Here is a 21,320-nt window from a genome sequence, read left to right on the forward strand (position 1 = left end):
ACTAAATTATCAAACAAGTGGATTATTATTATATTATTAACAAACCAAATATTAAAATGATATACTATTAACATCTTACTCACTTCTTCTTGCATACAATTTCAATGGTGCTACAAATATGCTTCTCATACGCATTCATGCACAACATACCTATTCTATTTTACATCATTTACCACACCAACCACTCTTTTTCTCCAACAAACCTATATAAACCCTCCATCATGCTTCATTCCCTTCCTATACTTTTCAAACCTCTCTATTTCACTTTCCCATTTCTCAACTCAACAAAATTCAATCATGCCAATCAATTTCCATTAGCTCATTAAATCATCTATACATTTTCAACTTTTTTCTTCAATCAATTTTTTCCCCTCATGTCAAATGAAAGTGAAGAATTTTCCACAGAAATTTCACAAAGGGGTGCAGAAAGCAATGGTCCAATTTCATTCTTGGTTAAAGTACGGCCCAGAATGCCAGATTTTCTTAGTTCTGTTAATCTAAAATATGTGAAATTGGGCTATGGTTATCTTATTAACCATCGCTCTTATTTACTATTGGCACCCCTTCTGACTGCAATCTTGATTAACCATCTTGGAAAATTCACTATGGAAGATCTCTTTGTGAAATATAGCATCACTGAGGGTTTGTTTATTTCAGGAGTTTTGTTACTTATGCTCTATATTTATATTGATTCTACATCACGTTCTACATATTTGATCGATTTCTCATGTTATCGACCTTCAAATGATTACAAGGTAATGTAAAAGTTATGAATTTTTATGTATATAAGATCCGTTTGGATTGAATTATTCAAATTTATGTGATACTGTTTAAGAAACTTTTTAAAATAACTTAGGACATTTTTTATAAACTTCTTTGAATTTTTTTTATGTTATCCAAAATAGCTTATGGAAATAACTAATGGTAAATAGAAAAATAATTTAAATTCATTTTATCATTTATGATAAAAGTAATTTATGCAACTATTCATACATCTTCATTTTAATAAGTGTTTATGCAATAACTCGCGAATAAGTAGTTTATCCAAACAAACGATTCAATTTAGATTTTTAAAAACAAAAATAAATAAATTTATTTTTGTTTATATTTTAATAATAAGCGTTTATATGAAAACGTCTTATCAACAGTCTTAAGTTAGAAATCAAATTCCTTATAGTAAAAAATTTCATGCATTTAGTATTTTTGTAGTTGTTGGATTAAGATCAAACTGTCTATATTTAAATAAAAATTTTAATTTGTCTTATAGTAAAATATTAAACTTAAATTTTAACGGTTTCATCTTGATTCGATGCCTGATAACACGCCGAATGTGTGAGCGCAGGAATGTGTGACTCTAAATCCCTTAAGTTATTACATAAACTATGATAAATGTACTCTTTGTGCGCAGATCTCTAAGGAAGAGTTCATTGAGTTAGCAAAAACATCAGGAAATTTCAATGAATCCGCCATTAAATTTCAAGAACAAGTTCTCAGAAAATCAGGTATAGGAGATGAAACGTACTTGCCAAAATCAGTTTTTCGCCCTGGTTACACGTCATCATTAAAAGAAGGCAGAGAAGAACTATCAATGGTGATGTTTGGTGCAATTAAGAACCTTCTTGCAACCACAAAAGTAAAACCAAAAGACATCAAAATCCTTATAGTAAACTGTGGAATATTGAACACAACTCCATCAATCTCATCAATGGTGATAAACCATTTCAAGCTTAGGCCCGATATTCGTAGCTTTAACCTTGGTGGTATGGGTTGTGCAGCGGGAATCACAGCTATTGATTTTGCTAAAGACCTTCTTGATGCTTATCCAGGATCTTATGCATTGGTAGTTAGCACAGAAGCTGTTAGCTATTCATGGTATAGTGGAAATGAGTATGACATGCTTCTTCCTAATTGCTTCTTTAGAATGGGAGCTTCGGCCGTCTTGCTCTCAAATTATCGACTGGACAGATGGCGCGCTAAGTATGAACTCAAACAGGTATTATCTCTTCATCATATCGTTTCTTTTGTTTAATTCGTAAAAGATTGATTTTAGGGTTACTCTAATATATCTGATTCTCAAGGTCAAGGAAATTGTGCAATCACAGAGTCACCAAGTTTGAAAAGTTGTTTAGTATTTATCGGACGGTTCAAACTTGCTGACTACATGACATATTCTAGCAATCACGTAGTCAATTAGTCAGAAATAAAGTGCGTAATCAAGATTAAAAGACTCATAATTTAAATTTAGTCAATCAAATTTTTAGAAAGATGTAAAAAATAAGCTTGAGATATAAGTTATCTGATATTTATCAAATGCTTCAAACTTGTTAACTACGAGATATATTATAGCAGTCACGTAGTCAACAAGTCTAAAGTGAGCTTTGCGATCAAGATTCATTTTAAACACGTAAAAATCAAATTCAAAGAGACTTACACTATAAACATGAAATATTAGTTGTATTGTCTCGAAGAAATATTTCAGTTCAGACATACCGATTACGTGACTTTTAAAATCTCTTATTGGTTTGAGATATGACCAACCAACCCATGTTGCAGCTAGTCAGAACACACAAAGGAATGGACAACAAAAGCTACAAAAGCATACATCAAAGAGAAGACAATGAGGGAAAGAAAGGACTTTCAATAAGCAAAGATGTGATTGAAGTTGGAGGCAATGCACTAAAAGCCAACATCACAACACTTGGTCCACTAGTACTACCTATTTCAGAACAACTTCACTTCTTCACAAACTTACTCTTCAAGAAAAAGAAAACAAAGCCATGCATTCCTGATTTCAAGCTAGCTTTTGAGCATGTATGTGCATTGGCAACAAGCAAGAAAGTGTTGGACGAGATACAAAAGAATTTGGAGTTGAATGAGGAGTACATGGAAGCATCAAGGAAGACATTAGAGAGATTTGGTAACACTTCAAGTAGTAGTAATTGGTATGAACTTGCATATCTTGAGTTCAATAAAAGGATTAAGAAAGGTGATAGAGTTTGTCAGATAGCTTTTGGGTCTGGATTTATGTGTAATAGTGTTGTTTGGAAAGCACTTAGGAATGTTGGGAAGCCTAAACAAAGTCCTTGGATTGAGGATGATAATTGAAGATCAAATAGTAGCTACCTTTACTTACCTTATAGAGATATGTATGTATCAAATGTGTTCATATTATGAGCAATGGAAAAAAGTGTAAAGACATAATTAATTATTAAATAAAAAATAAAAAATAAAACTAAGTCCAATCCCTATATCACTTGAACTGATTTTGAAACAAAGTCCATAATCCATGTGTTGGTTAACTAGTATGTTTTATCCAAATAAAAAATAAAAAATTCTCATATATAATTTGGACAAGCTTTTTATTTTGAATGTAATTTTTAGTTTGATTTTTTTGTTGACATTATTTGACTTTAATTAAACTTTTATTTTTCGTCAAATGAGTTTAAATTAAATTTGTTTGTTCTAAATTATAAATGATATTAAGGCGTATTTCAATATTAATGTTGATTTATTTTATATATATATATATATATATATATATATATATATATATATATATATATATATATATATATATATATATATATATATATATATATATATATATATATATATATATATATATATATATATTAATGTTGATTTATATATATCTAGGAGCATTTCTATATTTTCCCGCGATTTTCAATCTATTTAACAGGTTTAATTTCATATTTGGTTTATGTATATTTTTCTAAAAATAATTCTTAAATTGTAAAATCATTTTGATATTTGTTTTTTAAGTTGAAATCTACAAGAAAATCCATAAATTTTTTACAGATTTTAATTTTATAGGCAAACAATAAAAAGATTTTAACATTCAAAAAATTATTTTAAGAAAAAAAATATTGGGGGATATATAACCAGTTAAACCTAAGTATTTATAAATAGAAGCAATCTTTTTCTTAAAATTCTTAAAAGTGATGTTATAAAGTTGACTTAATTTTTTATGTTTCCTGTTGCAGAACCACTGCAGCTATAGAAATTTGGCAATTTCCCTCAAAATTATACCACCAGCTGACAACTAACTAGACATTAGATATTCATGAACATGATATTGCAAGTGGCATGTCCAAATCACATCGTTGACAATTCAATATACTATTGTAATCTGAGTTCTCATCTTACAATTGAATATATCAATGCTTATCAATTATTAACCAAAAATTCTACCAAGTTTCATAAATGTTGTTTGAAAAATCAACAATAGCCTCCATCTATAATACTAATAATTCATAGACTTGGGTCAAAATCAAAGAATGAACATCAAAATCAAAGAATGAATCAAGTATATCACATCAAAATCAATAACTATTGATAAACAACATTAAAGTCCTTTCTTATTACTAAAAATACTATGGTATATACACTTTACAATCAAAATTCAAAACTATAAAGTTGAAATTTCAGTACAAAAATATCATCTCCTTCAAAGTCAATCGAAATTAAATTTCCAAGAAAACACAAAAAACGCCGACATATAGACACAGACACCTGAGACGAACACTGAACACTAATATACCTCAGACAACACTGATATACATGTTAAACACGCAATACACCTTCAACCTAAAGTATCAGTGTCATATACACTTCAATTAACTTCATAACAAAGATTCACCTACCTTCAACTAAAGGTCCAGACCAAGTAACAGATGTTGAGGAAATTTGAGGAACATCATGAAAAGTTGGGTGTGCTGCATAACCAAAATACAAAGAATACTCAGACAAAATATCCCTTGACTTCAACTGTTGCAACAAACAACTATCCATATTCTCCGACTCTTCACCTCCCTCATTCCTCCCTTCCAAAACATTCACCACTTGTCTCATACTTGGCCTAGACTTAGGCTCCGGATAAGCACACAACAAACCCAAATGCAACACTCTCTCCAATTCCTGCAAACTAAACTCCCCCTTAGCCCTCACCCTCTCATCAAGTGCACACACAAGCTCCCCTTGCTCCAAAAGTTTCCAAACAAACTCAACCAAACCCGGTTTACCGTCTTCCAACGGTCTCCTCCCACACATGACCTCCAAAATCAAGATACCGAACATGTAAACATCGGTATGAGTTGAAGCTCGGCCCGTTTTGATCACTTCAGGAGCCATGTAACCGACCGTTCCAACCAACTTCGTCGTTCTAGCTACTTGTCCATGGTTTTGCAGCCTAGCTAAACCAAAATCACCTAACTTTCCATTCATATCTTTATCAAGTAAAACATTACTAGCCTTGATATCCCTATGCACCACTTTCACTTCCCATCCTTCATGCAAATACAAAACAGCATAAGCAACATCTTTAAGAATCCTTATTCTATCTTCAAAATTTAACATCTTTCTCTCATTATCATAATCACAAAACACTCTTTTGTCTAAACTTCCATTCTCCATATAGTCATAAACCAACATGAAATTTCCAGCATTTTTCTTGCACCAACCTCTCAACCCTACTAAATTCCTTTGCTTCAACCTTCCAAGAGTCGAAACTTCTGCAAGAAACTCTCTCACACCATTATTCTCATGAGAAATATTCTTCACCGCAATCACGACTCCTCCTCTTAAAACACCCTTATAGACCTTCCCATTTCCACCAACACCAATCACATTCTCCTCCGAGAAACCTTTCGTCGAGCGTTTAACTTCTTCATACGACATTCTATGCGGCCAATACTCCATCTCCCAATCCTCCATTTCACTTCTCCTTTTCTCTCTCTTTCTCTTCACCTGAACCAAAAACATCACCAACATAACCAAAACACAAACAATGAACAAAACTCCTACACTAAACCCTGCAACAAACCGTTTCGACTCAAAAATCGAATCTTTCGGAAGAACAAAAGACGGTAAACCAATAGTAATAATCTCATCACTAAATGAAAAATTAGTATTGCTAAAACTCCAAGCCAAGATTTTATGACTTTGTACTAATTGCCCAGTTGAGCTAGTAAATCCAACAAACATCTCATCTTCAAAAACATCAGACAAATTAACAGAAACATTCAACAAAGGCTTAACAGGTTTCTTCATACCCGATTTCGCCATCGAAACATTCATCAAAGAATCTCCATAATCAATCCAAACCTGATAATTCTCACCATTATTCAACACCAGTTTCTTAAAAATCTGATCTTTTCCACTTTTTGCATCATCAATCCAAAACCCAGCATCATGAGAAACAACAGATGTAAGAGAATTTACATCAATTCCGACATGGTTATCATTGATGTCTTCAAACTCCTGGTTCATGAAAACATCAAACTCAACACCGAAAACATGGTTATTCGAATCTCCGTTGTTGGTGAGGTTGAAAAGACCAAGATGTTGAGCTGAGCTTGTTCCTTGTATGCCTTTGAGAGGTGTGAAGATGAAGACTAAACCATGGCCTGGAAGTGTGTCTTTGAAAGGTGCCATGGAGAAGATGAAGGAGGTGGAGAAAGAGTAGACATGAGAAGAAGAAGATGAGGAGTTTTTTGTTGGGATTTTGTGAGGGTAAAGAGCACGACCTATGGAGAAGGTTTGGTGGTGTGTGAGAGTTAGGATATGAGAATCGATTGTGGAGTTTCCGAAGAGGGAGATGGTTGAGGAATTGAAAGAGTTGAAGATGAAATCTATGGAGGAGGTTGAGGTGAAGAGAAGGAAGAAAGTTGATGAGAGAAGAAGAAGAATATGATGAAATCTATGAGAGTTTTTGTGTCCAACCATTTTCTGAGAAATTAAGAAACAGAGTTTGTAACATTAACATAACAGTGTGTGTATGTATGAGACACAGAGACAAGAAACTAGGTACGAGAAAATGGATTTTATGTTTGTTTGTTTGGTCAACTATGTGTTACTCGGAGATTAGTTTTTTTTTTTTTTTTTTGTAGTAATTGATGATTATACAAAAATAGTAAAAAATGAATGTGTTGACTAATGATTAAAAATTATTAAAATTGGAACCAATCGTTAGTTGGTCCAGTGGTGATTGGCGCTGGACTTGGTGTGGTATAAAGCCAAAAAAAAAAAATTACTAAAATTGGAGTGGTGGCCAAGTTTTCATGCTTAGACAAAATCAAACCAAAGACTTTAAATTGTTCAGCAAATGAATGAAAACTCAAAGGAAGGAACATAATTTTAGTTTTACTTTCTTAAAGGTTTTTTATTTAGCTGCAACTCTGTCACACTACCTAGAAGCAATAATAGAAGCAATAGTCAAGTCTCATTCTTTGGTCCTCATTGTAGATATAAATAAAAGTTTAAATATGAACTACTAGAATTTTTAAAAATCCGGAAAACATCAAGGTTTTCCTGGAATTTTTTAAATATCTGGTTAAATTAAGGGACATTTTTTATTACTGGTTTTTTCAAAATAACTGGTATAACTACATGCATTTTTACTGGGTTTTCAAAATATTTGATATAACTGCATGTATTTATACCAATTTTTTTTAAAATATCTGGTAGAAAGTATGCATTTATATCAATTCTTTTCAAAATGGGTCTCACTCAATATTTTATATTAGTTTATATTTCTCAAAAATATAAAGAACTCAACTACATTTGATAAATATCCATACAATTCATTAAAAAACTTAAAATAAATGTTACTTAACCTTTGAATACACCTTACAAATTAACCACACATATTTTTTTATCCAATTTTATTCAATGGAAAGAGTAAACAACACTCTTTACTGCAACAACTTGAAAAAGTTAAAGAACGATATTGATAAAACATCCATAGAGCTCTGACATAGTCATGTTGGTTTTTGTGAAAAAAACTATATGCCAACCGATATTTATGCTCTTAGGTCTTTCAAATAGTCAATTTTAATTATTTTTTAAATAGAGAACATAACCTTTTATATATTATTTAGTTTGACATGGCCAGACTTAAATATTCCGACCTATAAGATTTTTAATAGGCTTTTTTAAAGCCTAAATCTGCTAAAACTAAATAGATATTTAAAAAAAAAAACTTAAACCTACCATTTTTATTAAATAGGTCAGGCCATGTCATGCTTAAATAGGCCAAGATTATAGATATTTGTAGGCCGATCTAGCCTATTCACATCTTTATCCTAGGCATGGGTATGTAAACATCAAATTTTAAATATTTATTAGTTCAACTCTATTATTTTTTAAAATCAACTATAAATATTTAGTATTTTTTTTAAAAGAATATTGGTGATCTAAGACTCTTTCTAAAATTGTTGATCGTATTAGATTTTCAATCTATATTGATGATGCAACTAGAAATATAGTATATAGTCATTTTTTTTTAGATTATTGGCAGATGTAGATTTATCAAAAATGTTACACGAGTATGTATTAGTTGAGATGGAAGGCTATGTATTTCATGTAAATGTTGTATATTGTTAGAGTAAGAGTTTGGTATAACTCATTATTACAAAATTTTCTTGTAACGTGAGGGGTGCCCCTCTATATCAATTATTTTTTTCAATACACATCCTTATGCTCAACACTATTGGGTTTGATGCATGGTTATAAACGGTGGGTGATCTAAATTATGGGATTTGGATTTTCTAATACACCCCTTTACGCTTAGCAATATTGGGCATGTGGCACATATATAAATGGTGGGTTGCCCGAATCAACCAGACTCTTGATACCATGTTATATTTAGAATTTATCCTAACTCATCCCTACAAAACAGACTTGTAAGATGATGAGTGTTCTTTGTTAGAACAAGATTGAGAATCTATGTTCAGAATCTGGTTTTGATGATAACAAACGTATATTTTGTGAGTAACAATTTTATTACTAATAATTTCATTGAGTGTGTGGATATTATGCTATAAGCCTTATACGACACCATTAGAAAGAATCTCAGACAAGCACAACATCAGAAGTTCTGTACAAAGAGCAAGAATTCAACAAGACAAGGATTTAAACAGAAATATCAATATACATGAAGATCCGTTACAACAAGAAGACCACATGAATAGAAGATCAGAAGTTCTGATAGAATAACGTAGTGACATACAAAAACCTACAACAACAAAGGTACACGCAGACAAGAAAATAAAATTCAATTTCAGCCTACAAAGTGCAAAAGTTCAGAATCAAAAGAAAAACCATTACAAACATCATCATTAGCAAAACGGTTGCGACAAGTTAATGGAACAACTTCCAAGGCTGATTAAAGAAGCAACCCACATGCGGCGCATTGGAAAGACAAGCTTAACCAAGGAAACACGCTACCAACTGTCATTATCACACTAAGGATAAGATTCTGCCAAGAACAACACTTGTCATTCATGATTCAATCAAGACAAAGCATTCAAAGCAATCTTCAAACAAATCTCAACGGCTAGATTCTAACGGTAACACATCAAGCTATATATATAGATCAAACTTCAAACTTGAATGTGTGTGTTCATTGTTCACCCAATGTGTCAATAGTGCACCTAGTGGTGTATCCAAAGTGTGCATCTAGAGTGTGTATCCATAGTGCATCTACAGAGTGCAACAAAAGAGAAATCTTGAGAGAAAATCTGTAGAAGAGCAACTGAGCATGAAAGCGTAAAAGAAAAATGTGAAACCATGCTTCAGAAGTTACACAAGAGGCAACGCATACTTAGTATGTGATGAATCAATTCATAGTGTTGTTATACACTAATTATAAGCCTATGTGAAGAAAACATAAAAGAGTGAAAAAGAAATATCTGCTGTTAAGCAGTATCCTCCAATGGAGTCTTAAATAAATTCACTAATACTTGATCAAGATCTTATATTGCTCATATTGGATGACAAAAGAAATTGAATACACTGAGTTGTTGCTCGAAAAGTGTTTCATGTTTACTGATGTTCATCAATGTGTTATCAGTTGTAACAAGCTTCATGATCAGTATTCAAGAAGAAGATGAAGATCTATAAGAAGCAATCAACATAAGAGATGTTGCTCCATATCTGCTTATGAAGAAGAAAAGAATATGGTCTTACAAGAAGGAATTAATTTCAAGAGTTGAAGCTCTAATCTCCTTACTCTGACTAGAAAAGACCAAACTAAAATAAGCAATCAATACAAGAGTTGTTGCTCTTAATCTGCTTTCAGAAGAAGAAATGAAGATCAAATCAGAAGCAATCTACAATAGAGTTGTTGCTCTAAATCTGCTTAAGAAGATTTGAAGACGAAGATCAGCTAGAAGAAGCACTCAACATTTGAAGTTGATGCTCATATTCTGCTTATCAACAAAGATACAAAGATCTCGTCAGAAGATGCAGACAAGAAGACTCAAAGATTATTCATTCACTCAAAGTGATTACTTGTCATTGTATCAAAACAAATGTACTTAGACATAGGAGAAAATCTGCTTAGCTAAGAATCACACTTGTAATCTCCAGAAGATTGATGAACGTTATATCCTGATAGGATTACTGAACAGTTTATCATCTATAGTTAGTCACGAGCAGTTGGCTTGTGCAGGGTGAGTCACAACAGTTTGGTTGTGCAGGGTTAGTCACAGTAGTGGGTTGTGCAGGAGTCAATGGATGTTATATCTGTGGATCAGATTACTGAACAATCCATTGCAGTTAGTCACGAGCAGTTGGATTGTGCAGGTTACTAGATTGATGAACGTTATATCCTAATGTGATTACTGAATGGTTCAGTCATCTAGTGGTTAGTCACTCGCTGGTAGCTTGTACAGGGTTAGTCACAACAATTGATTGTGCAGGAAGTTAGTCACGACGGTTGATCGTGCAGTTGTAATCAAGTTTGGTTATAGTGGATTAAGTCCTCTGGAGAGAGGCAAAATCACCTGAGGAGGGTGGACTGGAGGTAGCCTTATTCAGAAGGTGAACCAGGATAAAAATGAATGTGTCTTTTACTTTCTATACATTTCATTTTTAACTCAGAACGTCCATGTAGAAATCTTCAGAACTGTACTGAACCAAGTCAGAAGTTCTGATAATCTACAGAAGTTAAAATGAATGTCTCATTGATTATGCAACTCTACTTCAAATAAGCTTCCGCAGCATAAATCATAGCATATCCAAATAATGAGATATTGGAAGAAAGAAATGATTTCAAAGAAAGGGAAATATGTTTTTGGAAGAACACAATTCAATCCCCCCCCCTTTCTTGTGTTTTTCTCCACCTTCATTCTTCTATATAAACTATTACTCCCAATATATATGATAATTTTTCTAATTTTTGCAATCATTTCCACATTATAGTGGATCATATTTCACAGTGCAATAAGTTTAATGTTGAAAAAAAGATGGATTCTAAAAAGCTAGAAAATGATACAATAGCTGCTAAAAAAACTAAAACAAAGATATGCGGCAAGGAATGTTGTGGAAATTACAAAGAATCCATTATTGAGATGAACTTGAATGAAGATAATCTCCATGAGAATATTAATATAAAATCAGAAAATACAAATGAGGTTATCCATGCTGAAATTTATGAAAATATGATTTAGAATATGATTCTTTTAGCCCAACATTTTGATGAGGAGCACAATAACATAGAAAACTTCACAAAAGAAGATACTTGATCACAGGATTTTGAATTTGTATATACTATATACCACCTGAAAAATGATCATTCATTTGTTGTAGTTCCAAATTTTCCTGTTGTGATCCTACAAGATATGAATTTTTTTTTAAAAATTGGTTAACATGGCTAAGAATGAAGCAGTTGTTGATTTGAAGGATACAAATTCAGTTTTTTATGACCATCAATTTAAAATGGTGGTTCCTAGAGAAAAAAAGAACAAGTAACAATAGCAGTCTAAAGTTAAAAAGTGAAAGTACATTGTCGAGTTTAGAGTAGGTTCGTCTAAACGATTTACTCCTTAGTTCTGAAGGGAGGTTTGTTGGTGTAAGCCCTAGAGGTCAATTGTAACACCCGTAATGCGATTAAATATTTAGTTTAGTTACTTTTGAGTATTTATCGTGTTTTGTCGCGTTTTGAGTTCTTGAGTAGGGTATTTTGACGGAATAGCCGGTCAAGTTTTAATAGTGATATTTAGCATTTTTAGTATAAAAAATATTAATAGTATAATTATTGGTGTTTAGGAGGTATTCCGCTAAATTAAATAAATTGATTAAAATAGACATAGAATATTAGTAGCTGTATATTTTAATTAGGTGGGCTAGTACATGTGTCTGTGTTGTACGAGTGTATATTGGCCCATTTAAAATTGTGAAACACATAGTAGTGGCACTTAGGTTTTGGAAAAAACAGAAAAAATAATATAGAGGCACATAGCAGATGAGGGTTTTGGAGAAATAACAGAGGAAGCACGAAGAGCATTGAGTGATTTCGATCGGAAATAAATTTAGAGCAACCTTCGGTCCAAAGGTAAGGGGTGGGATTCTTGCTCTATAAACAGGGATATGATAAACCGTATGTGGGGTTTGGATTATAAATTTTATCCCTATGTTTGTATAATTTTGGTGTTTACTCCTATGTGATTTTCTGGAAAAATTCATGATAACTGTTGTTGTATGTTGAATGTTGATTAACTGCATTGGTTGTGATTTTGTGAATGAAATTGTTTCTGATAAATTTAATTGATGAATTTATGATGAAGGATTTCTGTGTTGTTATATTTTCTGGAAACATGAACCGATTATGTGTTTAATTCGTATGAAGAACGAAAGAAGTATAGAAGAATAAAATAGGAGAAGAGGAAAATTGATGTGGCGAGGGCCACATAATGAAGGGGTGGGCGCCCCATTTGTGTAGGGTGGGACGAGGGTCCCACAAAAGTTGAGGGACGGATGACCTAGGGAGAGGGGCGGGGGCCCTATTGGCTTGGGGTGGGTGTCCAAGAAAACTTTATGGTTGGACGAGGGCCATATGTATGGGACGGGGGCCTCAATTGAAGTGTAGTATTTTCCACTTATTATGTACCTGTAAATTGTGTTTAGTATATTTTAGTACCCACTTGAATTCAACCCAGTAGTAGTGAGAAGATAAAGTGCAGAATTAATAACTAGCCACAAATCAAATTAATAGGATTGAAATAAACTAGCAGATAGATTATTTGACATTCAGTATCTAGTAGAATAATTTAATATAGCACGTGCAAATGAATAATAATGAAGACAAAAGGGGTAATTGTAACAGGTTTGCAGCATCTCTACATGATTGTTTAGCAGGGTCATAGTAAGTAGCAGAACGACATTCCAAGGTACTTCAGTAGCAGAAGGAAAAATAAATAGCAGACAGAATAATATTAGGATCGTTTCGGGGTTAATCCGCTAAACGTTATTTTCTTACGATGTATTTGTGAAATTGTGACGCGACGAATTTTATTAGTATTGTGAAGTGCAGGTAATAAATTGATGACGCGATATCAATGATTATTGATAATTTCCGGTGATATAGGCGTATGTCTTGCGATGAATTTTATGGTGATGTTGCATTTCATTGAGTCTCATAATTATTTGGAAGCTTAAAGGATTACCTCTTGATGTTCTCCGGGTTTCTTTTTGCTTAATTTCGTCGATAAAATTAAACAACAACCGGAGCAAATTTCTGCTACGTTGGTAAGCCTTGAATCTTCATCTTCTCCATGCCATATCCATTAATTTTCTTTTATGAATTGTTTTGTTGATTGCATGTGGTAAAGCCTTGATTATACTAATTTTTTGAATAAGTTTGATTCATGTAAGTAGTTTATTTATCAACATAATTTGTCATTATAGCATAGAAATTGACATAGCACAGGTTCTCCTCTTAATCTTACCATTAATTTGCATTTAGTATATCATATAGATGCATGTTAGTATAGGAACAATTTCCATCTTAGACATATAGCAAAACAACTTATTCAAATAAGCACTTAATTCATCAAGAACCACCATTCAAGTAGCTTAGAAATTCTTGACATAGTTTTAGCATAGGATTAATTTAGCATTATTTTTAGAATAATTCTAACATTTAGCATAGATTAGCGTTTGCAAATAATCACTTTTTTACATAAAAATCATTTTTTGACATAAACCTCATTTCCACCATTCTTGAATTTTTGAAAACCAGCCAAACCACAAAAACAATGGAAACAAAGCTTAAATTTTCCAATTTGGTCAAGATTTGAGTGAGTTTCACCTACCTCAAGAAAGCTTGAAAATCCCTATTCCATGCCACTCTCCTATTCCAAGTCCATTTTCTTTAATATCCGCCCATAATCACTTGAGCTCATTTCTTCTGGTTTATTAAACAACAACAAATATTCATATTGGGCTTACATTCAATTGGACCAGACAGTATAGCATTACTTTTCACACCTAATTTCAGCATTGCACCTTTATTCAACTTAATTGTTTTGCATCATTTTTAAAATTTCTTTTACCACTTTTTTGCATGTAAAAATTAGAAAATACTTTCTAACCCCAAAAAATATTCCCCTTAGAATTAATTCTTAGATTAATTTTTAACTAATTTTAGGATTAGTTTTAATAAAACTATTATTTTAGACTTAGATTTTAGTTTAATTAAAATGCATGTTCCCCTTAGAATTTTAAATTACAAAAGTCCCTAAAAAAATTAGGTAGAATATTTTCCTGACAATACTCATTTCCCCACTTGTACATTATTTTTTTTAATTCTTTTCATTTATCCATAAAGACAAAAATCCCTTTTTTTCAATAAAATTCAAAAACGCATAAAATAGAGATGATTTGTACGATACGAGCCTTAAGTAGATGGATAAGAATGAGAGGGTGTATTTTCGACCTTGTTTTGTATATTCTTGCGCTCGTGACGCATGAGCCAGTCGTTCAAGATATCTGCATCCATCGGACATCTCATAGTCTTTAATACAAATCAAAACACAAACAATTTTCACAATTAAAGGTGGAAAAACAATTGGTGGTGTATTATTCCCGGTTCCTTATGTAGCTATGTGCCTCATACATAGGGGACTATTTAGCTATACAGCCCCTAACAATCAATTTCAATAAATAAAACTTCTTTTTGGCTTAGGGCTTTTCTCCTTCAAACCTTGTCAAAAAAGGTGTGTACTTTCTTTCTACGCGTAATTCTGCACACAATGAGCTGTAAACCCTAACTGTTAGAATGTGAAAGTAACATCGCCTACTAAAAACAACCAATAAACAACAATTTTCTAGAAGAACTACGGAGCTCTAATTTTTTCATTGCACTATGGAGATACGTAGGCACAAGGTTCATGAAATCCCTGCGAGCTCACTAATTTAAAACTTTCTTTTCCCCCTTCTTAGCAAGTAAACCTTTAGATAACAAAACCCTTAGAAACAAAAAAAAGGTGGATCCCGTAGAGTATAACGGGTGTGAGGGGTGCAAATACCTTCCCCTTGCATAACCGACTTTCGTACCCTAAAGGTCCTTGTTTATATATTTTGCAATCCTTCAGCCACATTCCAAGCATAACACCCAAGGCTAGCATAGCCGTCCCTTTGAGATGCTATAATCCATCAACTTACCTTATCATGAGTCTGATGATAATCAGAGATCTCTGTAATTGTTTCCTCCGTTATAGTTTCTATTGGTTTTTAGTGTTATTCCTGATAAGAAATTCTTTACCCACCAAGTAAGTTGCTTCGACATCAGCCCTTCCCTAAAAACTCAATAGCAACTCAGCGGTCACATGCATTTTTATCTCTTATTTTCTACAAAATTCATTATACACTTCTGAAACAACCTCAAGACATTCATAACGCCTTGACCTTAAATCCCATAACTCTTTCTTGTCATGAAAGCCTTTACTAGTTAATGATGAATGAATAAAAACATTTGAAACTTCTAAAATATATAGACCACATATTTTAGACCCTTTAGCAATAATCACTTCATCATGCAAAATCTTTAACACTCCATGTTCAACTCTAGTGCAATAGCTTAGATCATCAAACATGCTTATAGATGACAATTTTCGCTTGAGTTCTGGAAAATACCTCACGTTGTGAATAAGAAAATCACGATCATTAAACATTTTAAGTCTGACCGTACCAATACCATGAACCTTGCAAACCTTATTATCAGTAAGGCAAACTACTCCACCTTGCACCAGCTTCTAAGTCTCAATGTATTCTATTCTTTGACACATATGATAAGAGCAACCTGAGTCTATGACCCAAATATTTTTAGTCTCCAAACTCGATACAGCTAGTGCTTCAACATTCTCATAATAATCTTCATCTGAGGAAACTGCAACTTGAACAAAATCATCATTTATCTTTCTCTCAAGACAATCCTTTTTGTAGTGACCGGATTTTTGGCAGTTAAAACATTTTACATTTGACTTGTAAAACTTATTTGATTTGGACATCCCTCTATGCTCAGTTCCTCCTCTTGAGACACTCAAGTCTTCACCATTATCTTCAATCTTCCAATCTTTCGCTTTTGAAAATTCTTTAGATTTTAAAGCCTTCTGGACTTCTTCCAAAATGATAATACCTTCCTTACCATAAACAAGGCATCCTTAAAGTGCTTAAAGGATCTAGTTAATGAACTCAACAAGACTAAATCCCTATCCTCATCATCAATCTTCACTTAAATATTCTCAAGATCATCAATAATCTTGTGAAATTATATAAGTTGCTCCACTATGGATTGGTTCTCCACCATTCAGAATGAAAAGAATTGTTGTTTCAGACATAAACTGTGAGACAAAGACTTAGTCATATACAATGATTCAAGTTTTACCCACATCGAAGTAGTTGTCTGCTCTCTGGCCAATTATCTTAGAACTTTATCCCTAGGGCACAAGATAATGACACTCATGACCTTATTCACCATATGGGTCTTCTCTACTTTACTAAGGCGTGTATGCATCAATGTCTTACCCTTCAAAGCTTTAATACACTTCGCTAGAGTTAAAATTACTTGCATATTCACTTTCCACAACCCAAAATTGTTTTCTCCAGAAAATTTCGCAATCTTCCATTTATCCATGGTGCTCAGGTGTAAACCATATCTCTTTGCCCCCACTGTGGGCCCCACTTGTTGTGATAATGACAATGTTCAATTACAATCAACACTTTGATATGTAGGAACAAAGAACAATAGCAATCAAAGTAAATGGGCTTCAGCTATAATAACCAATAAGCATAAATATATCAGAAGAAAATAAGGTGAGAAAAGATGAAAGGTTTATTTACCCAGTTCGATTAAAAGATTTACGTCCGGGGGAGAGAGCAGCTCTCCAATTTATTATACTCAGAAAGTTGTTATAAGAGATTACAAATGAGTTACAAGAAAATAGTCTCCACCTTTGCCTTCAGAGTTCCCAAGAACAAACCGTGAAGGCTCCCAAGAACAAACTCTTATTTTATATCCAAGTGTTTCCCAACCTTTACAACTCTCAATATATATGAATCACTCAAACCCAAGGTAACAAAAAGTATTGGTTGACCCTTCTAGATAGGCCTAAATGAATTCCCTTGATTTCTAAACCCTTATTTCTTTCTTTTGCTCTAAAATTGTCACACTGTAAATAATAGAAGAAAATATAGAAGAGATACATATTTATAATTGCTAAAATCCAATAGATTCATTACAAAATCCAAAACAAAATCCATAACGGTTAGAGTAAAATATTATAAATATCTTCTATATTAATTTAGACTATTTATAAATTAATATAAAATATATATATATTCAATATTCAATATTCAATATTCTAATATCAATGAACAGATTCGCAAACCGAACCGATCAAACCCGATATTCGTTAACCGCCCGAACCACACATTCTTGATGCTCCCTGGCTTTCTAATTTTTTACAATCTTAAAACATGTTTTCTTTCTTTTCATCAACAAAAATTTTAAAACATACTTCAACAACAAGTATGAGTGGTTGAGTCCCACGACGATTATGAATAAGTAAAATGTTAAACTTATGAGAAAGAGAGATCATATTAATACTACTCCCGACTTTCCGAAACTTTCCAACAAAATGTTAATACATGGGACCATTGATTTCCAAATGCTTCAAAGCGCCTCCCCTTCATTACTTGTTAAATGTTGTAACAAGACTTTACACGAAATCTATTAATCTTGACCTATCCCGATCCACCCATCTTGTGTCGATGTGTCCAAACTTAATCCGATCGATTATGCCAATCCATCACTCAAAACATAAGATGATGTCATAATCGTTGTTGTCTAATTTCAAGAATGACATGCCATGCAATTTTGTTCGTATATATTAGTACAAAAAGTAAGTCAACCTACGGAAAGCAACTTTGCGATAAATCTCTCAAGCAATCGATGGTTGTGTGAAAGTTCTCTCTTGTGAATGCAACCTTGTCTCTATCTTCATATGAAAAAATATTTCAAAATTTTGAAAAATTATTTATTATTATTATTATTATTATTATTATTATTATTATTAAGAATCATGTGAAAATGTAATGTTCAAGACAATTAAATTAGTGGAAGAACATTAATGGTGTGTCACAGTTGCGTTAGCGTATTGTTTATCTTTTTTTATTGTGTTTGGGCTGTTAATGAATGATGTTTAAATGAAAAAGGGAAAAAGAAAATGACATGGAAATAAAATCACTTTAATTTCCTAACATAAGGAAGCAACATATTTGACGAAAAGTATTTCCAAATAAGAAAATTACATTCTATCGACAAGCTTTAAATGTTTCATTTCAATTCAATAGCAGCAAAGTACAAGATGTTTCCAACCCATATATTGTCGGTTTGGTAATTAGAGATACCAAAGATTATTCGCACAATACAATTTTACATTCATATTTCATAATAACATATAACATATGTACTATAATATATATATAAGGATTGTTTGACTTGAATTTGAGGAATACTTTTACTCCAAAATACTAATAATATGAAGTTCATTCCAAAGATAGAAGAAGGATATTAGAAGAAAATAATGTGAAATAATTTCAACTAGTTAATATTTAAAAGATTTTATTATTACGAGTAGGAAACCCGTGCTATCGCACGGGTCTGGTCGAGGTTTCACATTACATGTATTCAAATATCACTTGTAAAATTCTTTTATATAAATCAACCATATATAAATTATTAAATATGACATCATATTTTCAGTTAGATAACATTAATATATTTATAACTTATAATCATTTATCAAAATTTAATTCATGTGTTTGGAATATCAAATATAATATAACTTATTTTGCAGTTCATAAATATTCACGAAATTTCAATTATATTCTAATAATATGTACCAAGTTTTAAGCATTGATTCATATTTGTAATAAATCGTACAATTATTTTTATAACTTCAATTTTATAAAACAGTAGCAAAAGAAATAGTTAAAAGATAGACATTAAAATGATCAGTCAATAAATGATATCTCATAGATACATTCACATCGACCCGTCAATTATTTTTATATCTTCAAATTTATAAAAGAATCCATCAATAGCAGATATCTGATAGATACGTTCACATCTACCCGTCAATTCAGATGAGTTTACCAATTCCTGTTGAATCCAGATGAGTTAATTCTAAAAATTTATTAAATCTATTTGAGATATTAGTCCATTTTTCCAAACCTAAAATGTATCGCAACTCCCGTCAAATGCTTAAGAGTTTCTATATTTAATATATATTCTTATAATATAAAAATATATATAGTTTTATAAGTTTAAAAAATATAATTTTAATTAAGAAATTAAACATAGTTAGAGAATAAAATTTATTAAACCTATTTGAGATATTAGCTCATTTTTTCAAACCTAAAATGTATGACATCTCCCGTCAAATATTAAAAGTTTCTACGTTTAATGTATACTTAAAATATTTAAAAATTAAACAAATAATAAAAATATGAGTATGTTAATAGAGTAATTAGATCTTGAATATGTACAATTATAAAAAAATAGAAATTTAAAATCTATGTATGGTAAATAATATATATTTATTCTCATATATTTAAAATAATCACATTAAGTAGTCTCAATTGGATAGTGTAATAAATATAAAATCTCAAATTTAAAATACTTTGTAACTTATTTCCGTTTATAAAAACAATCGTTGATTATTCAATTTATAAAACTAACTATATTAATAAATCTTTATCTTTTATCATTATTTTTTATGATTACCATTTATCATTAAATTTTCATGACTATCAATTAACATACATGATTACAATAATGAAGTTAATTTGAAAAAATTCTGAGAAGTTTTAGTTATTTCATAAGTTTACAAAAATTACAAAATCTCAATTGATTTTGTTTTGTTTTTTTAACCTTTATATAAAAATCTAAATAATTTCAAAATATATTTCAAATAAGGATCTAAATAATTACAAAATAACTTTTATTAAATATAATGATAAATTAAATATTTAACCTTAGTAAGTATTATTACATTAAGTTAAAAATACAACTCTTAAATTACTTTAGAAAAAATATTTTAAATTGAAAAACTAAATTATTGTTTACACTTCCAAATTTTGCAAGTACATTTTTTTGACATGTGGCCTGCTTCAATTTTATAAAACAGTAACAAAAGAAATAGTTAAAAGATAAATATTAAAATGATCAGTCAATAGCAGATATCTCATAGATACGTTCACATCTACCCGTTAATTCAGATGCGTTTACCAATTCCAGTTAAATCCAAATGAGTTAATTCTAAAAATTTATTAAACCTATGTGAGATATTAGTCCATTTTTTCAAACCTAAAATGTATCACAACTCCCGTCAAATGCTTAAGAGTTTTTACATTTAAAGTATATTATTATAATATAAAAAATATAATTGTATAAGTTTTAAAAATATAATTTTAATTAAGAAATTAAACATGGTTAGAGAATAAAATTTATTAAACCTATTTGAGATATTAGCTCATTTTTTCAAACCTAAAATTTATGACATCTCCCGTCAAATATTAAAAGTTAAAATATTTAAAAATTAAACAAATAATAAAAATGTGAATATGTTAATAGAGTAATTAGATCTTGAATATGTACAATTATAAAAAAAAATAAAAATTTAAAACCTATGTATGATAAATAATATATATTTATTCTCATATATTTAAAATAATCACATTAAATTTTATTTTTTATTTTTTATGATTATCATTTATCATTAAATTTTCATGACTACCCATTAACATATTTTTAACATGATTACAATTATGAAGTTAATTTGAAAAAATTTCGAGAAGTTTTAGTTATTTCATAAGTTTACAGAATCTCAATTGATTTTGTTTTGTTTTATTAACCTTTCTATAAAAGTCTAAATAATTTCAAAATAAATTTTATCTCAAATAAGGATCTAAATAATTACAAAATAATTTTTATTTTTATATTTTTATAATGAAAA

At 31.0% G+C, this 21,320-nt stretch overlaps 2 protein-coding genes across 2 annotated transcripts; one reads left to right on the forward strand and one right to left on the reverse strand.

The window, feature by feature from the left end:
* The first annotated feature begins 207 nt into the window (after positions 1–207).
* On the forward strand, positions 208–3,261 carry LOC131623600 (3-ketoacyl-CoA synthase 10-like). Its single transcript, XM_058894606.1, has 3 exons — positions 208–755; positions 1,409–1,993; positions 2,554–3,261. Exons 1-3 carry the CDS (start codon positions 375–377, stop codon positions 3,103–3,105), a joined length of 1,518 nt encoding a protein of 505 aa, XP_058750589.1. The 5' UTR covers positions 208–374; the 3' UTR covers positions 3,106–3,261.
* Positions 3,262–4,353: 1,092 nt separating this feature from the next.
* On the reverse strand, positions 4,354–6,843 carry LOC131644955 (L-type lectin-domain containing receptor kinase VII.1-like). The gene has a single exon (XM_058915586.1). The coding sequence runs from the start codon at positions 6,742–6,744 to the stop codon at positions 4,657–4,659; it is 2,088 nt and encodes a 695-aa protein (XP_058771569.1). The 5' UTR covers positions 6,745–6,843; the 3' UTR covers positions 4,354–4,656.
* Positions 6,844–21,320: the final 14,477 nt, after the last annotated feature.

This window comes from Vicia villosa, linkage group LG1 (assembly GCF_029867415.1).
Source record: "Vicia villosa cultivar HV-30 ecotype Madison, WI linkage group LG1, Vvil1.0, whole genome shotgun sequence".
Lineage (NCBI taxonomy): Eukaryota > Viridiplantae > Streptophyta > Magnoliopsida > Fabales > Fabaceae > Vicia > Vicia villosa.

Bases quoted from the DNA above. Each gene is read 5' to 3' on its own strand.
- LOC131623600 (XM_058894606.1), top strand. From the start codon at position 375: ATGTCAAATGAAAGTGAAGAATTTTCCACAGAAATTTCACAAAGGGGT. The intron at 756-1,408 runs GTAATGTAAAAG...CTTTGTGCGCAG, and splicing joins GACCTTCAAATGATTACAAG to ATCTCTAAGGAAGAGTTCAT. The intron at 1,994-2,553 runs GTATTATCTCTT...CCCATGTTGCAG, and splicing joins CTAAGTATGAACTCAAACAG to CTAGTCAGAACACACAAAGG.
- LOC131644955 (XM_058915586.1), bottom strand. From the start codon at position 6,744: ATGGTTGGACACAAAAACTCTCATAGATTTCATCATATTCTTCTTCTT.